Below are 22,078 nucleotides of genomic sequence, written 5' to 3' on the forward strand. Positions count from 1 at the left end.
TGCATAAGTTTTCATGTACATCACTTAGCATGTGTGTGCTGCATGTAGACGAACAAAGCTGCCCGAACACCTACGATGCGATGGAAAAATGGACAAGAATTTGTTCAAGTTTATACATCTATAACTGGTCCAAACGTACGTCTACTGGAACAGGTGGACAGGATATCCAATATAATTGGAGAGCCAGGCACCAATGGCAGTCCGATGGTTCCACATAAACTTTCTGTACGCATGTTAATAATTAACACATTCTTCCATAATCAAAGAAAATTTTGTGTATTATTCAGCTTATCTTTTTCTGTTGTTGTCTTATTTGTATGCTATGCTATTTAAAAATATTTAGATACTATATGATGTAAAGAGTTATCAAATGTATATTAAGAGTTAACAAATATTTTGAGTACATCATTATATAGAAATTTGTAATTGTTGCTTTTCAATTGTTTTCTAGTATTTTTCAGTACATCAAATGCATGTTGCATAGTATTTTATTTTTGTTTATAAATAGATTCAATTCCTAAAACTGCTTAAAACACTAATTTTCTCACAATGCTTTAAAGGTATTATAAAATTATAACATCTCATATGTGCCTGCTGACTTGCAACAAATCTATTTATATGGAGGCAAGGTATTTACTTTAATTTCTAGTACTTTCATTTCCACATACTATCTCTTGTGTATCATACTAACATATATCAAAATACAAAAAATTGTTTCTAAATGTAATTTAATATACATTTACAGACAATGCCATCACTGGATTTCTCATTTAACAAGGATTTCGAACCGGAATTCAAATTCTACGATTCTGCATTACTTGAAGCTGTAAAAAGGAATAATGAAGATGTTCATAGTTTTTTTCGATTATTGGCACTTTGTCATACAGTAATGCCGGAAGAAAAAAATGGCAAGCTGGAATATCAAGCACAGTCACCAGATGAGTCTGCCCTTGTATCTGCTGCTAGGAACTTTGGTTTTGTATTTAAAGAAAGATCTCCAAATAGTATAACAATTGAAGTTATGGGAAAACGTGAAATATATGAATTACTTTGTATTTTGGACTTTAATAATGTTAGGAAAAGAATGTCTGTAATTTTGAGGAAGGATGGACATCTTAGGTTATATTGCAAAGGAGCAGATAATGTTATTTATGAACGATTAAAAAAAGGCAGTGAAGATATCATGGCAAAAACATTAGAACATCTTAATAAATTTGCCGGTGAAGGCTTAAGAACACTGTGCCTTTCAGTTAGAGATCTAGATGAACAATTTTTCAATGATTGGAAGCAACGTCATCAAGAAGCTGCCATGAGTCAAGAAAATAGAGATGATAAACTAGATGCAATTTATGAAGAAATAGAAAAAGATATGACATTATTAGGCGCTACTGCTATTGAAGATAAATTGCAAGATGGTGTACCTCAAACTATCGCTAATTTAGGTCTGGCCGGCATTAAGATCTGGGTATTAACTGGTGATAAACAAGGTAATACATTAATAAATTGATATATTTCATTAATTATTAATTAATAATTATTATTAATACATTAATACATTAAATAAATATAAGTATTGTATATAAGTAACTTATATATATATATATATAGAAATACTATATGACATGAATAGATATTTATATTTTTTTATTTTTTATACAGAAACAGCTATCAATATTGGTTACTCCTGCCAATTGTTAACAGACGATTTGACAGATGTTTTTATAGTAGATTCCACTACTTATGATGGTGTTGAAAATCAATTATCGCGATATTTGGAAACTATCAAAACAACTTCAGGTCATCAAAATCGGCCAACTCTCTCCGTTGTCACATTCAGGTGGGACAAGGAAAGGTCAGGCACATGAAAGAGACGGAGTACCAATCATTAATCTTTTCCATACCTCAATAACTAATTGATGCATTTATTTTAAAAGTTTCTCTTTTATATTTTGAATGTGGCATCATGTTTTGTGTAATGCTTTCTTCGTTTGGTTATGCTTAAGAATTTATAAATTATATTACTTCAAATTCAAATTCTTTTCATCATTAAATTAAAACAATAAGATTGAAAGTTTAGAATTCAAAATGTTATAAAATATTGTATTATCAATAATATTTTTATTACTAAATATGAATAATATTAAATATTTTTTAGCATGTAATAATTATAATATTACAAAAGAATTGATAAGTGGAACTGCACTATATTATTTTAATTTAGTTTGTTATATATTTATATATATATATATATTAACAATATCAATTTTATCATATTTAAAATAAATTATTATTTTATAAAATATTTAATTCTACACAATATTTGCATGCAAATTTTAAAAAAATATATATACATATATAAATATTTAAGTTATATATTATTCTTATTTTCATTTATTTTATTATTATTAAAAACATGTTGGAAACATTTAGTTCATGCTTGTCAATTAATTAGATTTATACGTAGATTTAATTATATAGTAGATTAAATACCAATATTTCTTTTTAAATTTTTCTTAAATTTTTGTTTCATTCACTTTCTCGACATTTATGATTATGTATTAACATTAATGTCAAGTCAAAATGAATAATGATAATTATCATGTGCTTGAAACTCACTCCTTCTCTTTCTGTATGCTTAAAATTAATCTTAGTAATAATAATTATAATAAATAATAGTAATAATAAGATAATAATAATAATAATAGTAATAATAATAACAACAACACAAAAGTATGTTGCTTATGTCATGTTATTATATTAGTAATCTATGATACAGTGCACTGTGTGTATTGTTTATGATTAATGCGCATCATTTTTATATTTAATAGAACAAATTTTAAATTTTTTCTTTACGTTTTTTTTTATTCGATAATTGAATATACATTTTCTCTAATTAAGTTCTAATTTATCAGTTCAATTAGTTAAATAACTTAAAAAAAGAAAATTTTCTAAAAAAATATATTGTTAATAATATTAAATTATATTTTATTTTAATATTTTATTTCAATCTGTTGCAATTAAATTTTATATTTTTCACATATAGCAGTGATACTGAATACAATCCTAGTAGAGATGAACAAGACGAACATGAAATGGAACAAGCAACAGGATTTGCAGTAGTTATTAATGGGCATTCTTTAGTTCATGCACTACATCCACAACTTGAGCAACTTTTCCTTGAAGTATCAAGCCAATGTAAGTTCACAAAATTTTTTAATATTTATGAAATATTCTTCTATTATGCATATAATTGTTTCAATATTGCATTATAAATTTTTAGGTAAAGCTGTGATATGTTGTCGCGTGACACCTTTACAAAAAGCAATGGTAGTCGAATTAATAAAGAAAAATAAAAATGCTGTAACTTTAGCAATTGGTGATGGGGCTAATGATGTTTCAATGATAAAAACAGCTCATATAGGTGTTGGTATTAGTGGACAAGAAGGATTACAAGCTGTATTAGCATCCGATTATTCAATAGGACAATTTAGGTTTTTGGAACGATTACTTCTTGTTCATGGCAGATGGTCATATTATAGAATGAGCAAATTTCTTAGATATTTTTTTTATAAGAATTTTGCATTTACATTGTGCCACATTTGGTTTGCCTTTTTTTGTGGATTTAGTGCACAGGTATGAATTTATATTATTTATATTCTATTATATGTTTATATAAAATTATATAATATACATTCTGTAGTATAATAATATAATATAATAATAATAAAATGATGAACTTAAGGCGAATGTAATTTACGAAATTCCTTTGTTGAGCAATTAGTTCCAAAGTCGAATATTGGAAAAATGAACTAATTTTTAAGTAATTCTGATTTTTCAGTATTTATAACAAAACCTTTATTTTTAAAAATAAATTTTATTCTTATGAAAAATTATATCTATTTACAGACTGTATTTGATCCTATGTATATTTCTGTTTACAATCTCTTTTATACATCATTACCTGTAATGGCAGTTGGTATATTTGATCAAGATGTTAATGATAAAAATAGTTTACTTTATCCAAAACTTTATGCACCTGGATTACAAAATTTACTTTTTAATAAAAAAGAATTTTGCTGGAGTGCCATACATGGTTTTTTTGCTAGTTGTGTATTATTTTTAGTTCCATATGGTAAGTTCAAATAATTTATTTTTCATTATATTATTATATTTAAAAATTAAACTATAATACGAATTATGGATATATAAATATATCTTCAGGAACATATAAAGATGGAGTATCGCCAAAGGGCTATGTACTTTCTGATCATATGTTATTGGGAAGTGTTGTAGCTACTATATTAGTCATAGTTGTCACTGTTCAAATAGCCCTTGATACATCATATTGGACAATTGTTAATCATATTATGGTTTGGGGCTCGCTCATTTGGTATTTCGTTTTAGATTATTTCTATAATTTTGTCATAGGTGGTAGTTATGTTGGCAGTCTTACAATGGTATGTTTTTTTTTTTTTTTTTTAATGATATTGTAGTAATAAAAATGAAAAAGTTAGACATAATCTTAATACATGTATACAATTTTAGGCAATGTCTGAAGCAACGTTTTGGTTCACGGCAGTCATTTCGTGTATTATATTAGTAATACCTGTATTATCGTGGAGATTCTTTTTCATCGATGTTAGACCAACACTGTCTGATAGAGTTAGACTTAAACAAAGATTGGCACAACTTCGTTCTCGCCAAAGTCAAGATATACTTCGTACACCATCCACAAGACGAACACGACGATCTCTTCGTTCAGGATACGCTTTCGCGCATCAAGAAGGTTTTGGAAAACTCATTACATCAGGCAAAATTATGCGAAAATTACCAAATGGTGCAGATTTTAAATTCGCTATGCCATTTACGAACAATACTAGCAAACAAGTTAATGTTGCCACTACATCACCAAAGGATAATGCATCCAAAAATTCGCACACATTGGATACTATTAATCTATAACTTGGATATTCTATTGTAAGTCTTTCCATCACTAAATTTCAAATAATTATTTTGTAGCATTAATATAAAAATATCATTAACATTTTTTCAAATGAATTGTTTATTTCAACATATTTTTTAAATACGATACTAGAGACATAAAGCTTCATGTCACATTTTTGTTCTTGTTACATAAACACACAGAAATTATATGTATCTGTATACATTGCAATAGCTAAAAAATATCTTCTGGCTTCAACTAGATTCAACTTTTTGTATCAATGCTTAAATTAAGTAATCGAAGTTCAAATGACAATAAAGTATTAATTGTTTGCATAAGAAAAATTTTACATATTAGTGTCTACAAAAATACTATTTCTTTTTTCATTAAAAATCATTTTAATGAAAATATAATGTATTATTTTATATGATCAATTATTATTCCAGACTCGTATTAAAATTTTTATATTACAAATAGTACAATTCATATATTTATATGTATATATATATATACTTTTTTTTTTGTTACTTTTGAAATTTATGTTTCTTTATATTTATTTAATAGCAGATTATGATTGACCTTTTCTTAAATAGAAATAAGATTATATAGAGTTTCATTTAAGTGAATTTTATGAAAAATTAAAACTATCAAAAAAAAATTTTTTTATGATTAGTAGTGAAAATTTCAGCATCAATTTCAATTTTAAATAAAATCATATAATTTTGAATGCATTAATCGATTTATTTAATCATTCTCTATAAAAAAGTATTAACTTATTTATGTCGAAAAATCATTGTACAATATGATATATTTTCAAATTGTTAAAATATTTTTTTGATAATTTTAATTTTAAATAAAATTATTATATGATATTATATGATTGAATATTCAATCATATTCAATTAACGAAATCTATATAATTTTTTCATAAGTTTGCCAATCTTTACATGTCTTGTTTAAAAATTGTATATCAAATAGTTTATTATAATTTGCCTAAGTTTTATATCAAAAAGAGTCTGAAATAAAAAAAGATCTAAAATTCATAGAATCATTAATAATGACCTCTGAAATTATATAAATTATAATAATAAATTCTTAATTAGTTTATATTAAGAAAAATGCACAGATTGATTTATGATTTTTTTTACTTTTGGTAAAAAATAGTTAAATTTGAAAAATTATTATATGATATAAAAATTGTTATTATGCACTTATTGTCTATATTAATTATCATTGAAATTAGTTAGTTTACTGTTATTTCATAATATATTAATATGTTAATAATAAAAATTTAATTTAAGGAGGTCTATAATAATGATTGGTGTCATTTTGCATGTTATATTCAGAATATTTTTAAGGACATATTTCTAAATATAACATGTTCATAAAAATTATTTCTTAGAATGCATTGAGATATTGTTTTAAATAAAAACATTTTATTTAAAAATTGACATACAACGCAATAATAAAATAAATTATGATTTATATGATCATGACACTCAATATGTACATATGTAAAAGTGTCAAAAATCATGTAATATCCTTGTATTATAATACTATCCTAGTATGAGAGAGAGAGAAACATAAAACATATTTACACAATACATGTATTAAATAAGAATTATAATTATGATAATAATTGCCTTTATAAAATATGAATACAAAACACAATTAAAATTACTGTATCATAATAATGACTGTAAATATTTTAAAGAGATATATATATTATATATATACATTATATATATTACATATACATTACATATATATATAATGTATATATATATGATATTAAATGTTAAGTATACATTTTTTAAAAGAAAGTAATATATAGGTAGATCAATTTAAAAAAATATGAAAATAGTAGCTATATTATATTATATTATTGCGAATAATGTTTGCCTTGGACTGACTACTGATATATATATATATATATATATATATATATATATATATATATATATATATATATAATATAATAAAATAAAAAACAGTAGTAGCAATGAAATATGTATTTCTACTTTTAATATTAATATGAATTCTAGGGAGATATAGTCTGTATTGGGAAAGTGTGTTCCACAAAGAATTTTTTTATTTAAATGGAAAGATAAAAATTTATTGCTTTCAAACATTGTGCCTAATCAAGAAACTACACAGAGTGTTTCACATTGCAATGGTATTTTGTTCATTTATGTTTATGCACGACGGCGTATACATATAATTAAATTTTTCTTTATATGAATTATAAATCAATAGTATCAAATTATTTAATTATTGTCTTTATATAAATTTCTTTGTTTGTTTTTTATAAAAAAATATTTATATATAAATCCCACTTATATCATACTATGAACCGATCCAAAGTTATAAATTGAAAGATAAAATTTGACTAATGAGACTGCTGCGTTTTTATCTTTTACTTTTAGAAATAAATATAATATATATATATATATAACGCAGAAATGTCATAAAACAGAGAAATAAGAAGTTTCAATTGATGTAATATCAGAATTTCAATACATAATTTTGAATGTAATATATACACTTCACCTTAATAATATTTTAACTTACTTTGAAGATGAAAGTTATACATTTTTAAACTAATAAGTCAAACAAGAATTTAAGGTATTGAATTTTTCTATAATAAATTTCAAATTATTCAATAATAACACGAGTGAACTGAAAAATAATTTTACAAATATTTATTAAACAAAATTATGAAATTATCTTCAATATTGGAAGCAAGACGTACTTCGCTAAATTACTCGTGTTAAAAAGTATATTAACATATTCTTCATACCCAAGGAAAAATCATATCAGTTACCTAGATAATATACCGCATATATTTTTTGTCTAGATTCGTTTGTATATACATTTACTTTGTAACATTTCATGTTAAATAGTATTTGGAGATGTGATATTATTATTACGGACAGCTATATTGCAATGTATGTATTACTTATTTTAGATCCCTGACTGGATATAATTTTATTTTCATTTGCAAATAACATCTTTATCCTAAAATTTAAATGCCACAATTTTTAAATAATATAAAATAACTGTGGTTAATATTATCTTTAAGAAAATATTATGTACTATGTGTGTACATGTGTAACTGAATGCAGCTTTTTTAAAATTTATACGTTAATCTATTAATTAATTAATTATTTTCAATTTAACGTAATGAAAAATATATTGGATTTAAAAAATATATAATATTATTTAAAAATTCTGGTATAACTTAATATAAAAAAGTAAGGAATTAAGAAAATAAGCATTATTATAAAGTAGTTGTAACACATGTTGTTGATTACATAAGTTGTTACATGTTACTTTAAAACTGAATCAAACATCTAGAAACAAAATGCAAGAGCAAATTGTCTGCTGCATGTGCTCTATAGACTGTGCATCAATTATTGCTTGAAACTATTTGCTTAGGACATAGTATAATTTAAAGAAAAAGCAATTGTACTTATAGCTATGTACAATTGTTAAATCTTCTTTATAGTTCATATCTAATAAATAATCTTTTACTACAATTTTTCAAATACGTGTTCTCTGTGGAATGCTAACATAAGACAATAATATATATTTAACACATGCATACACATAACAGCAATTAAAAAATATAAAAATATTATATGTAAAATATATTTTTTATTTCTTCGGATTTTCAATAATTAAAATTAATTCAATAATATTTGTATTTGTTTGAAATATGAAGAAATTTTATTATTAATTATTATTAATTATTAATTTAATATTTTGATACTATGTCCTACGTATTTCTGATATATTCTACTTTTATATATCAAATTATGTATCTTACATAAAATTTAAGCCCTACCAAAATAAAAAAGTTATAACAGCACATTTTTGTGTAGGGCCATGCAGAAGAACATGTGAAAAGAAACTAATGTTATTGAATACAATGTTCCTTACAAAATGCACGCAGGATAGAAAATTAGTATGTATGTGTCTATTGCATTATTATATAACATTGAAAGCGGTGGTGACTTTAAATGAATTAGGTTATTGAACAAAACATTGAATGATTAAAATTTATTTTTCTGCAATTCCTAGAATTGTTGAGCTCAATTATCTTCTGTTACATGTTAATGCTTTGTCATAAATAATGAGGGAAAATTTTAATTTGTATTTTTGACAAATGTATTACTTCACTAAAAATTTATTTTTTAAAAATTATTAAACGAATTCTTTGTTTTTATACTACACTCTGTGTAATGTGAATTTTGTAAATTTAAATATTGTTTTAAGTATATTATGTACAGTAAGATCTTATACTTACCAAGTATATTATTTTTATATGTAAATAATTCGCATAAAGGGAGAATTTTGTGTTGTAAAAATAGTAAAGTATCATTACATATATCATTCAAACAATTAAATTTATTAAAAATTAATTCTTTAAAAATTATATTTCTTTTCTTATAAAATATATATTATGATATTATTTCAATTTTTATTTATTTTTAAAATTATTTCTGCATTTTTATATTATTGATTAAATTAAAAATGATACTGAAAATGATTTTTTGTTCTTTCTCATTATCATGAATCTGGCAAATATTAATATATAATCATAGACAAAATTATTCACTTATTATATATTACAAAGAATATTATATAATTATTATAGTTTAATCTGAGTAAGAGGGACCACAGTATCACATATTAAAATGAATTTATAATTTATATATTCTAAGATGTTTTAGGAGATTACTTATGTTTGAAAACATCAATTTATTTAATCTATGCATTTATAATTTTTTTAATATTTCAAAAATTAAATTAAAAATCTGATATATTATGTAAAATTATATTGTAATACTAATGTTTAATTCTATTATTTATATTTCCTATATATTTTTGATTGTATATTGAACGTGGTAATCCTCTAATACATCTTAAAAAATGATCACATTTTATTTATATGTATAGAATTCTATTCACTTATATATCAAAATCTAACAAAAACATGTAAAAAAAACATTAAATGTTGCTTTAGTATTTAAATACACACGTCGTCTTAATTTATGCTTTCAATGTAATTATATGTACAGTACAACAAATTTTGTTACAGCTTTATGTAATATATTAAAATAACGAAATTCATTTTATTCTTATAATATAATTTTAATGTGAAACACTTTCTCATCAATTTCAGAAATAATCAATTTATGTTAATATGTGCATTGATATAACATATGTATAATTTGCATCTTTACAAAATTGTATTATGTTTTGTTACCCATCAGTATTGAATAGATTTATGTATATGTGTAATAGATACATGTATATTAAAATCATGCACGGATAGTTAGAAGTTAATTAAAAAAATAAAAACAGTCGTGAGCGGTACTCGTAAAAAACTATTTGCAAATTCATCACAGATGAACAATGCAAAATTATAAAATTTAGAAAAAATTATAAATATATCCTTTTTATTTATAAAGAGGAAATATTGAAAAAACATTATTTATACTTTTCTTGAAAAAGAAAATAATAAAACATCATCGAATAAAAATAGAAACAAATAGAAAAGGATCTGATAAAATCTAATGTTTGTACTTATGAAACATGAATAATTAATCTTGCTATAGAAAACGCTGCGAAATACGATTAGTTTTATTTATCAACAAGTTATTTCTTTATGCTATCGAAATTGACTCACAAGTTATGAAATTGTTCACGTATCAAACATTTCTTACTAGTTTTTAAGTTAATAAAAATAATGCAGCATAATGTTGTATTTTTCAAATATATGTATTGTTATTTTAACCTATAACATTTCCATTTTATTTTATACATTTTATACATACAAACAATATATTTCAGTTCATGTAAGATTTTTAATATATAAAATTAATGTTTATTTGATTTTAATTATATATATGATTTTATAACGAAACTTATTGTAAACATCTACCTAATATATCTTATCATTTAAATTTACTCATACAAATTAAATTAATTTATATTGCTTTGTTTCATTTAATGGTGTATAATATTGATAATTCATTCTAAAATCAATAAGAAAAACAATAACAAATTATCTTTTATAAAAATTTATACTATTAATTCTAATTAAATTTATAGTTAAAACTGTAATCTTTTTGCAAGCGAAGCACCATCCATTGATTCCAATAGTTTTCTTTTTAAACTAGGTTTTTCTTCAGGTTGACGTTTTACAGATGTAGGAAGAGGTAATCTAGGTCCAGGAGTTGGTGCTGGCTTATTGCTAAAGTATGGCATTTGGAGAGCTTGATCACATGTACACCTTTCCAAAGGATTTACATTTAACAAACTAGCAATTAAATCTAAAAGATCATCACCAGCTGCAGTAAATATATGTTTTAATGGTGTACCAGGAAAAGGTTTAAATTGAATAAAATCCGGTAATTCTGTCATTCCTGGCCATGTTTCTTCAGTGGGAGTTCCTAATGTCTGAAAATCATACATATAGATACATCAAAACAATATAATAATACTTTCATTTAAATAGTAATAAAGATTTTACTTGAAATATTCTAGTAAGCTGATCCAAATCTGATTCTCCAGGTAAAAATGGTACACGTAATAAAAGTTCTGCTAATATACAACCAACTGCCCACATATCAATTCCAGTTCCATATAATCTTGCACCATATAGTAATTCAGGTGCTCTATACCACCTTGTTACTACTTGATGGGTATTTATTCGATTAGGTGAACCAAAAAATTTAGCCAAACCAAAATCACCAATTTTTAAAACACCCTCAGCATTAACAAGTAAATTATTTGGTTTTAAATCCCTGTGAAGTATCCAATTATAATGTAAATAATCTAAACCTTGTAAAGTTTGAATCATATATGCTTTAATGTTTGCAGCTGTTAATACTATGTTGCTATCTTTTATTATTATTTCCAAATCTGTATCCATAAAGTCAAATACTAAAGAAACATTTGACTTATGACCAAAAACATCTAAAATATCAATATTATAATATATTAATTACATAATATAAATCCTTATATGATACTATATGTATATGATTCTACCTAATAAACCTATCACATTATCATGTTTTAATTCTTGTAACAATTTAATTTCTCGTAATGCAGTTCTATTTATACCATCTCTGGCTTCTGCACGACTTCCAACTTTAATCTGAAATTGTTATTAAAAATATTCCAAAAACTAATGCTTGATTTATATATAAATTTCAAATAAATATTTATATATATATTTTAAAATAAAGAACCTTTTTCACAGCAACAATCTTAGACGTTTCGACATCTTTAGCCTTATAAACAGTCGCAAACTAAAATGAAATTTAATATAAATATTTTTATAACATTAAAAAGGAATTTAATTAAATTTTCACTAACCTGTCCTTCTCCTAAAAAATCAATTTTCTCATATCTTCGTAATTTTTCTGTCATATTTTATATATTATCTTTATTCTTTTTTAGAAAATCTATTATTATATATCTAATTTATTAAAAAATATTTTATAATAAAAAAACAAATATATTATTTTTTAATGTACAAATTGATATGTTTCATTTACAATAATTTCAAACGAAGCGTATAGTTAAATTCTAACTTTGTGTTTAATGTTTAGTACATATTACGGTTATTTGACAGTTTATACATACATGTTGCATTTACAAATATAACATTTACAAATCTATCACAATATAAAATTTTATATTTTATGTTTTGAAATAATTAATTTTTTTATATTATTTGTTTATTTATAATACTATATATTATTTTTTAAAAAATAATTATATACTTATATATACAAATCATTAATCTTGATAATCTATAAAGAATTAAAATGATTAAAAACGTTTAATTTTTATATTCTATTCTATTTACATATGTAACGGAATATTTCAAATTTATAAATAAAAATATTTGAGAAATTTTTATACAGTTAAAAGATCAGTGTAGTAACTTATTCTAGTTTCATTGTTAAAATTCTAACCTATAACTTCCTTATCATTTTGATATTCTTAGTATTTGATTATAATTCAGAATAACATTGCAATATTAATAATAAATTAAAATTTCAATATAATATTCAATAAAATTATAAAAAATAAAGCAAATATCTTTAGGAAAAAAATGAATAAATATCTACTACTAGAATATCTTATAAACATATTTGAAATATTGTTATTTTATAAATGATTATATTTATATAAATTAATTTAAATAAAAAATAATTAAAATAATGGTTCCATATCATTATTTATTTAAAATAAAAAACTTTTTAAAAAATATGCGTATTATTCATAATTTATTTTTTATTTTATCACATTTTAAATATTTCATCACATGATAAATAATCAATTCGAGTATCTTTTGTTTTAGAAAAATAATGCATATTTAATTAATGATTATAGCATAGCTTGGAAAATATAATTCAAAATGCCTTAGAGAAAATAATTTTATTTCATTAAAATTTTTGTAAATTTAATCTAAGAAAAAAATAAAAATCAATAAATTCATTTTAATCTTTAAAGAATGTAATTTTTGCAATTTTTATTTTACTACAATATTGTTAATGAATTTAATTAAGTATAAAATGGTTCAATTTTAAGAAACTTTGAAAAATATTTTTTTAATCCATATATGATTCAATCAGAATTCACAATTCTTTTTTACATTTTGTAGAAAAGGATAACAAGTGAAAGAAAAAAGAGGCAAGTAATAAACGAAATACAAAATAAACATAACATTTGGACTTTTTGTATTATATTCTGAAATATCAATTATGCAAACAATCTATATTTAATATATTATCTATAATTTAGAATGGTGAGCATAGGAATTTTATTAAATCCAATCATTAACACTTCTCTTAGCAACGCTGCTTCTTCTAATCATAATATATAATATATAAATTAAAATAAGAATTATAAATATATTATTATTAATAATAGTAATCAGACAATAATTAACATTAATAATAATAATGTCTATGAATTTTATAATACTTATGAACATCATATATTTGTTTCTATAGTGCACAGTACAGATATGTAAATAAATGTTTTACTTATAGGTTATAATTATATAAATATATATTATAAATAATCAAAAATTAAAAAGATTTTACTTATATATTATAAAATTTATAAAATATTCATAATTTAATAATTTAAATGTTTTATATTACAAAATATAATAAAAATAATTTAACTCTTTTCCGTTTTATAAGATTTCAATACGGTAAGTTTAATATACTATGTAACATATTTAATATAACATATATCTATAAAAAAAAGTTAAAAAAATACATATATATTAAATAAATATATATATTATAATATATTATAAATATAATGATATAAAAAATAAATGAGAATTAATACAATAAATTATAAAAAGTAAATATTAAGTTTAATATTAATAATAAATAAAAATCTATTTTTGTAATTATTACTATTAATTTATAAATCTATTTATTTAATTAATTATTAATTAATTTTATCTGTTATTATATTAATTATATGTATTTAATTTCAGATAATATTTTTTATAAAAATATGTCAATAGAAGAAACCAATAAACAATTTGAGAATGTTGTTGAAGAAACAAATAAAAGACAAATTATTGATGAAAGTTCTGAAATTGTAGCAAAAGCACCAAAGTTAGATATAATACAAAAGGAAAATAATGTTAAAAGAAAAAAGTTTGTGATAGTATTAGGTTATCTTGGTAAAAATTATTCTGGTATGCAAATTAATCGTGGTACAAAAACTATTGAAGGAAGTTTATTATCTGCTTTGTTAAAAGCAGATTTTATTACAAAGGATCAATTTGAAGACTTAAAAGAAATTAAATTTCAAAGAGCTGCCCGTACAGATAAAGGTGTATCAGCAGTTAGGCAAATTGTTTCTTTACAGTTGCGTAAGTATTATATTATTTCATTATTTTATTATTTATTTCTTAATAGCTACATTATTAATAATAATAATATCATGTTTCTTAATAATTAAATTATATATATTTTGAAAAAACTTAAATAATAATTTCATAATAATCATTTATAGCTAATCATGTAAATAAAGAAGACATAAATAAACATCTTCCAAAGGATATCAGAGTATTTGATATAAAGAGAGTAACAAGAAATTTTAATAGCAAAAATAAATGTGATGCTAGAACATATAGATATGTTCTTCCTACATTTGCTTTAGCTTCAGAAGATCCAAGTTTTTTACAAATGGACAAAGAAGAAGAAATAGATGAAGAGAAACGACTTGAAAAACTTTCTATGATAAATGGAAAACCATATAATGAATTTCGATTAACTTCAGATATGCTTGATAAGTTAAATGAAATTTTAAAATTATTCGAGGGTACACATAATTTTCATAATTTTACATCAAAAATGTAAGTTATTTTATATAATACAATTTTAATATTTTTTTAATTTAATATTATAATAATATAATATTTTACAATTTAATATTTCTTTATTATTTTTTTATGTATTATAATATATTTTTTATATATATATTAATACTTTTAGAAGACCAATGGATCCAAGAGCCAAACGTTATATAGTATATTTTCGCTGTATCGAAACATTTATTGCAAATAATATGGAATTTGCAATATTAGAAGTGCAAGGACAAAGTTTTATGTTACATCAAATTAGAAAAATGATATCTTTAATAATAGGAATTTGTAGAAATATTATAACGATCGATTTTGTCAAAGATGCATTTTCATTAGAAAAAATTGATATTCCTATTGCACCAGGTTTAGGACTGAGTTTACATTTTGTAAGATATTTTTATATTTTAACGTTTTAATATATGCACATATATATATGCATATATATACAGGATGTCTCAAAAATATTGGAATATCCATAAATTGATTCTTAAGATAATTTCAAGTAACATTTTTCTTTGCAAAAACATTTATTAATGAATTATTAATAAAAAATATTAGACAATCACAGAGCATGTATTAGTTGAGTTGCAATAATAACATTAGCTATTAGAAAAATGATATCTATAATAGATAGAGATTTGTAGAAATTATAACGATCGATATTGCTAATCAAAACGAACAAGCAATATATTTCGAAGAAAATATATTAAATATTACATTTATTTTTTTATTTATTCATTCTTCATGATATAATTCGATATAATTTTTTATTGATAAAAAAATTTTTGTTCAATATTTTTTATTCGAGATATGTTACTCAAACTTGTTTGTGTTCGGTCGGCAATACATAACTAACGTTAATAGTGGTTCGACTACGCATTCTGTTATTGACCAATATCTTTGGTTAATAATAGTGCGATAATGAATGTTTTTACAAAGGGAAATGTTGCTTGAAATTACCTCAGAAGATACCAGAAATTATCAAGAATTATTTTAACTCCAGGAGAATGTTTCAACATTTTTGGAACACCTTGTATATTTTTTCAAATATAAAGTTGTTAAATTAGAATTTTTTAAGGTACATTATACGTATTATAATGAAAGATTTGGAAAAGATGGATTTCATGAAATGTTAGATTGGAATGAATGTAATGAAGAAATTGAAAAATTTTATAAAGAATATATTTTAAAATATATAATAGATACAGAAATATCAGATAAAGTGTATCCTTCTCGTATATATAACATATGATATATAATCATTTATTATATAATTTATTATACATAATAATCTATTTTAATTTATTTTATTACAGAATATTTTATTAAAAATATTTACCTTAACCAGTGTAATATAGAATATTATATTGGCTAGCATCATTTTTGACACCAAAAAGATTTGCACTTAAAGAACCTATAGTATAATGTAAATATATATATATATATTAAGATCATTGTATTTCTTTATCAAAAGTATATTAAATATATTTATTAATAAGTACCTTCATTCATTCAATTATGTTTTAAAATTTAATGTTATATCTTTAAATTAACATAAGATATTCATTTTATCATTTTTATGTTTATAAAACATTTTGTTATTTTTTGTACTATCTATAGTAAAATATACATTATTTCTGTCTCGCTTTTATGTATTATCTTCAGATAATATGTATTCGCATTTCGTATTTTCCTTCACAAACATGCACGCAGACAGATATAAATACTTGTGAAACTTGTTGCTTCAATCTGGTAATTCCGAAGTGATTCAAGATCATTAATCGTTATTAAAAAGCTAAAAAAGTTCTTGCTTTTCTCTGCAATTTTCTTTAGTACTATGAAAAATACAATAATTACAATAATTTTAATAACTAAATATAGTAAGTAATTTTTTAAAATCTTATATTTATATTTTATTTAATATTAAATTAGAAATATTTAATATATAATTAATGATACTTAATAAAAACTTTTTATATTAATTGTTTATATTATGTATTAACATATAATATTTAATAAATTTTTAATAATATATTTATCATTTATATTTGCATTAAATCAAAATAAATACATTTTATATCTATTTTGTGTATATATATATATATATATGCATGATGCATGCATGCGTATATATATGCATATCATCCATAATGTTAAAATCATTATCTGTAAATATATATTTAGGAATTATTTTGAATATAAGATTAATTTTTATAATGTAACAATAAATAGTAATTTTAAGTCATATTTTTTTTCTATTTTTTTTTATATTAAATTATATATATATTTTTTTAATTTCTTCTACATTTATATTTTTCATTTTCATTAATTCTTATGACATTAAACCAAAAAATTAAAAAAATATTAAGTTTGTATAGTTTTAAAAATTAATTTACAATAATGATTTTGAACTCTAATAAATTTTAATATATCTTAATTATAAATTATAAATATATATAATAATAAAAAAAATAATTAATAAAAAATATAGAATAGTAAAACAAATTTGTATTATTTTATTTTAAACAAATCTTTTAAAAAAATATATGATATAGATATTTTATGATAAAAATGTAAAAATATGAAAATTAAATTTAAAATAATAAATAAAATAGTAAAATTATTATAAAATAAGATAAAAAAGTTCTATTAAAATGAAATAATTTATATTTATTTTATAGGTTTGATAAAGTATGGATATGCACAATGTGGGTAAGTTAATATCTTCCTACATACTTATTTTATCAATATATCAAATTATCAAATATTTTATCAATTTATCAAATATCATTTATAAATTTATTTAATTATTAACATTCACTAAGAAACAAACTTATAATAAAATGATGAATTGATTTCTTTACAGAATAGACAAATTCAAGTGTAAAGATGGACAATGTATAGCAAGTGAATTATTATGTGATGGACAGGCAAACTGTAAAGATGAATCTGATGAAACATATACAGAATGTAATAAGCCTGAAATGGCTACATGTCCAGATTATACATTTCGTTGTTCATATGGTGCATGTATAGATGGAGATGCAATTTGCAATGGAATAAAAAACTGTATTGACAATAGTGATGAAACATTACCTAATTGTATAAATAGTTCACTCAATGCATCTACATCATGTGCAAAAAATCAATTTAAATGTAATAATCGACAATGTATTGCTGAAAGTAATTTATGTGATGGCATAGCAGATTGTACAGATAATTCAGATGAAACAATTATTCAATGCGGTTCAATCAAGTAAGTAATATATAATTAAAAGGAAAAATTTAAAATTTAATTTTATATGAATATTCAACTATATTACAATTTTAATTTGATTTATTTATATAATGATTAAAAATATTTACATTTATACTGAAAAAATTAATTTATCAATTAATTAATGTAATATATTTATAGCTGTCCTAAATTTTTTTTTCGTTGTGATTATGGTGCCTGCATTGATGGTGATTTAAAGTGCAATGGAATTAAAAATTGTGCAGATGGTTCAGATGAATATCCTAGACAATGCAAAGAAATAGAAACAACTACTGGATTAATTTCTATTACTTCAACAACTTCCCAATCTCCTGTCATAATTAAATCTAAATCTTGTCTTGTACCATCACAACCAACAAATGGTTATTGGAAATTACATAAGTCACAATGTTGTACTGAACAAGATCAATGTGAGAATTGTGATATTGAACAGGGTACATGGTTAGAATCAGGTGCATATTTAGTATATACATGCAATTCTGGTTATAAATTAAACAATTCTGGTAATGCATTTTGTAGTCACGGTGAATGGTTAACTATTCCTGCTTGTATAGGTATGAAAAAATATTGTAAAGTTATATTATATTAAATAGTAATAAGATATTGAACATATATTGTGTATTTCAGAAGTACGTTGTGCAAAATTGCAATCACCTTCTATATTTGCTGATTGTAAATATAATAGTAGATCAGTGTCATGTTTTAATTCTGTTTTACCTCAAACAATAGCACGATTAAAATGTTCTCCTGGTTATCGTGAAGATACAAGACTAACATCATCTTCATGGATTAGATGTAATAATAATGGTCAATGGGAACCAGAACCAATACAATGTATTCCAGGTCCGCTAACAATAATTATTTATAGTAATGACTCTTCTGTCTTACTGCAAACTGATGTAACAAAAAATAATTCTACATTTATAGAAATTCTTAATGATAAAATTGTTATTCATATGTATAAAAACAAAACTACTGATCCAGATATCGATATTAGATTTGATATACAAAATAAAAAATAAAAAAATATAAAAGTAAATCATTAAATACTTTTTGCGGTTTCAATATTAAAAATAATAAAAAATAATTTTATGAATTGAATTGATATATGTATCTAAAATTATTTTGTCTTAATTTAAACAAAAGATGTATTATAATTATAAATTGCAAATTTATATATAATTATATATATTAGTCATATTTATGTATTTGTTATTGAAATTTTTTTGTGAATAACTAATATTTTATATATATATTATATATATATATATATATATATATATATATATATATATATATAAATTATTCATTTTTTAATATATATATAAATTAAATAAATTTTATATATATATAATATATATAATAAAAATATATATATTACGTATTATATTACAATAAAATTAAAAATTTGTTAATATCTTGAATATTATTTGTTACTGTAATTTATATAATAATAATAATAATAATTAATTATTTTTAATAATATAATAATTTGAAAGTATGTTTTAGCATGTGGTATTTTAACTCCACCATCTAAAACACTTATTGTACATGGAACTCAACCACAAATTACTGAATTTCCATGGCATGCTTCACTCTATGTAACAAAGAATTCTACTGCATCAAAAGAATTTATATGCGGTGCAACTATTATACATGAAAGTCTTCTAATTACAGCAGCACATTGTGTTTATGATGATGATAATAAACAATTTTATGATGCTTCAATGTATGATATAATTACAGGCAATATTTTTAGAGAATATGATTATCCTTTTCATGACATGAGAATAGTAAAAAAAGCAAAGGTATTTATATTTAATATTTTAACTTCTTATATCTATATTTCAGTTCTTATATCTATATATATATATATATATTTTAGGTGAAAAATATATACAATGTTTGTACTTATTTTGGATTTGATGGAAATTATGCTGAAGACATAGTTATATTGGAAATAACAGAACCATTTATATTTTCATCTTTCTTAGTTCCTATATGTTTAGATATTTTGGATGATGAGATTTCATTAGAAACAGGAATTTTAGGAAAAGTTGCAGGATTTGGAAGAACTGCTTTAAGTCCATCTAGTCAAATTTTACAGACAATTAGATTGCCATATGTTCCTCGTAATCAATGCATGTCATCAAGTACTAACAATTCAAAAAAATATATTACATATGATAAATTTTGTGCAGGTTATGCAAATGGTTAGAAACAATTTTTTTTAGAATTAATTATATTTATATATATTATATATTAATTATTAATTATATAAATATATATATATATAAAATAAAATTATATTTTATTATATTAATTATATAAATATATATATATATAATAAAATTATATTTTATTAATTTTTTATTAAAATATATAAAACAATATTTAATATTTAAATTGTAGGTTCTTCTGTTTGTGATGGTGATAGCGGTGGCGGATTAATCTTTGAAAAACATGATCAATGGTATTTAAAAGGTATTGTTAGTCTTAGCATTGGTACAAAAATAGTGGGAGGAAGTAGGATTTGTGATAGCTATTCTTATTCTTTATTTACTCGAGTTTCTAATCATATGTCATGGATTCAAGACATTATTATAAAATTAGAAACACATAAAACAATGCCTTCATGTGATACAAGACATACATAATACAAAATATATTAATAAATTGTCAATTTTCTAATAAAATATATTATTATATTTTCATTGAAATTAAAATATTATTTATTTATCTCTAAATATGTATATATTAATAAAGTTTTTGAAAAACTATGCTACCATGATAATATGCATATAATATGCATATATTATCAGTATCTTAGATTTATAAACTATCATTTATCTTTTGTATTATATTATTGAATAATATTATCTAATAATTATTGGATAATAGAATAAAAAAAATTACATAATATAAATTATATAATATTCTATGATTTAAGAAAAATTGTGTAAGATATTTTTTTATAACATTTCTTTTAATTTTGATATAATAAATTATATAAGATTATAAAATTATAACTATATATTTAAATTTATTATTTTTTGATATAGATTATATAAAATATAGTTTATATAATCTATATAATAATAAAATATAATAAGTTATAATAATATATAAAAAATATAACTTAATTAATATAACTTAATTTTGTATATTATATATATATATATATATATATATATATATATATATATATATATAATATGTTAATATTATGTATGTAATGTTAAATATATAAAATGTTAATATAAGATGTTGTTCATCAAATATTTTTAAAGAATTGATTTAAATTGAAACAAATATAAATATTAATATACAAATATTGATTAATTATTAAATTTTAAACAATTTAAGTTTATATTAAATAAAGTATTATCTCATTTTATCTCAATCGTTTTTCATTATCATCTTGTTTTATTATATG

The 22,078-nt window shown here is 21.4% G+C and overlaps 4 protein-coding genes and 1 long non-coding RNA gene across 22 annotated transcripts in view; 3 read left to right on the forward strand and 2 right to left on the reverse strand.

The window, feature by feature from the left end:
* The window catches only part of ATP8B (ATPase phospholipid transporting 8B), a 62,984-nt gene extending 55,644 nt beyond the window's left edge, over positions 1-7,340 (forward strand). For 8 of the 13 annotated variants that reach the window (XM_086907148.1, XM_086907149.1, XM_086907146.1 and 5 more), the window contains 8 exons: positions 49-225; positions 746-1,487; positions 1,660-1,852; positions 3,044-3,195; positions 3,281-3,633; positions 3,907-4,132; positions 4,222-4,457; positions 4,546-5,286. In XM_086907148.1, coding sequence (XP_086763274.1) covers positions 49-225; positions 746-1,487; positions 1,660-1,852; positions 3,044-3,195; positions 3,281-3,633; positions 3,907-4,132; positions 4,222-4,457; positions 4,546-4,962 — 2,496 coding nt within the window. In that variant the 3' untranslated portion in view covers positions 4,963-5,286. Of the gene's footprint in view, positions 1-48; positions 226-745; positions 1,488-1,659; positions 1,853-3,043; positions 3,196-3,280; positions 3,634-3,906; positions 4,133-4,221; positions 4,458-4,545; positions 5,287-6,987 lie in introns of those variants that run through there. The other 5 variants (XM_086907140.1, XM_086907141.1, XM_086907142.1 and 2 more) reach the window with 5 other exon arrangements.
* Positions 7,341-10,710: 3,370 nt separating this feature from the next.
* On the reverse strand, positions 10,711-13,601 carry Cdk7 (Cyclin-dependent kinase 7). Its single transcript, XM_003692265.4, has 5 exons — positions 12,335-13,601; positions 12,208-12,267; positions 12,005-12,113; positions 11,484-11,929; positions 10,711-11,410 (listed from the first exon to the last, which is right to left on the reverse strand). Exons 1-5 carry the CDS (start codon positions 12,386-12,388, stop codon positions 11,063-11,065), a joined length of 1,017 nt encoding a protein of 338 aa, XP_003692313.1. The 5' UTR covers positions 12,389-13,601; the 3' UTR covers positions 10,711-11,062.
* Pus1 (Pseudouridine synthase 1) lies at positions 13,547-16,833 on the forward strand. 4 transcript variants are annotated; one of them, XM_086907159.1, is made up of 6 exons: positions 13,547-13,660; positions 14,487-14,870; positions 15,014-15,356; positions 15,496-15,751; positions 16,444-16,589; positions 16,724-16,833. In XM_086907159.1, exons 2-6 carry the CDS (start codon positions 14,507-14,509, stop codon positions 16,788-16,790), a joined length of 1,176 nt encoding a protein of 391 aa, XP_086763285.1. In that variant the 5' UTR covers positions 13,547-13,660; positions 14,487-14,506; the 3' UTR covers positions 16,791-16,833. The 4 variants fall into 4 exon arrangements, with proteins under 4 accessions (XP_086763285.1, XP_086763283.1, XP_003692314.2 ...); XM_086907157.1 differs by having other exon boundaries at positions 13,621-13,775; XM_003692266.4 differs by lacking the exon at positions 13,547-13,660 and adding an exon at positions 13,770-14,189.
* Positions 16,532-17,200, reverse strand: LOC147657787 (uncharacterized). Its single transcript, XR_015291764.1, has 2 exons — positions 16,868-17,200; positions 16,532-16,779 (listed from the first exon to the last, which is right to left on the reverse strand). It is a non-coding gene; the product is annotated as an uncharacterized LOC147657787 (long non-coding RNA).
* On the forward strand, positions 17,106-21,362 carry LOC100868480 (coagulation factor X). Of its 3 annotated transcripts, none has more exons than XM_086907153.1 (8): positions 17,106-17,245; positions 18,047-18,077; positions 18,232-18,621; positions 18,784-19,196; positions 19,270-19,485; positions 20,152-20,450; positions 20,528-20,855; positions 21,055-21,362. In XM_086907153.1, exons 1-8 carry the CDS (start codon positions 17,203-17,205, stop codon positions 21,297-21,299), a joined length of 1,965 nt encoding a protein of 654 aa, XP_086763279.1. In that variant the 5' UTR covers positions 17,106-17,202; the 3' UTR covers positions 21,300-21,362. The 3 variants fall into 3 exon arrangements, with proteins under 3 accessions (XP_086763279.1, XP_086763280.1, XP_086763281.1); XM_086907154.1 differs by lacking the exon at positions 17,106-17,245 and adding an exon at positions 17,490-17,533; XM_086907155.1 differs by lacking the exon at positions 17,106-17,245 and adding an exon at positions 17,685-17,733.
* The last annotated feature ends 716 nt before the right edge of the window (positions 21,363-22,078 follow it).

This window comes from Apis florea, unplaced genomic scaffold (assembly GCF_048593485.1).
Source record: "Apis florea isolate Af1SG1 unplaced genomic scaffold, ASM4859348v1 contig_2835_pilon, whole genome shotgun sequence".
Lineage (NCBI taxonomy): Eukaryota > Metazoa > Arthropoda > Insecta > Hymenoptera > Apidae > Apis > Apis florea.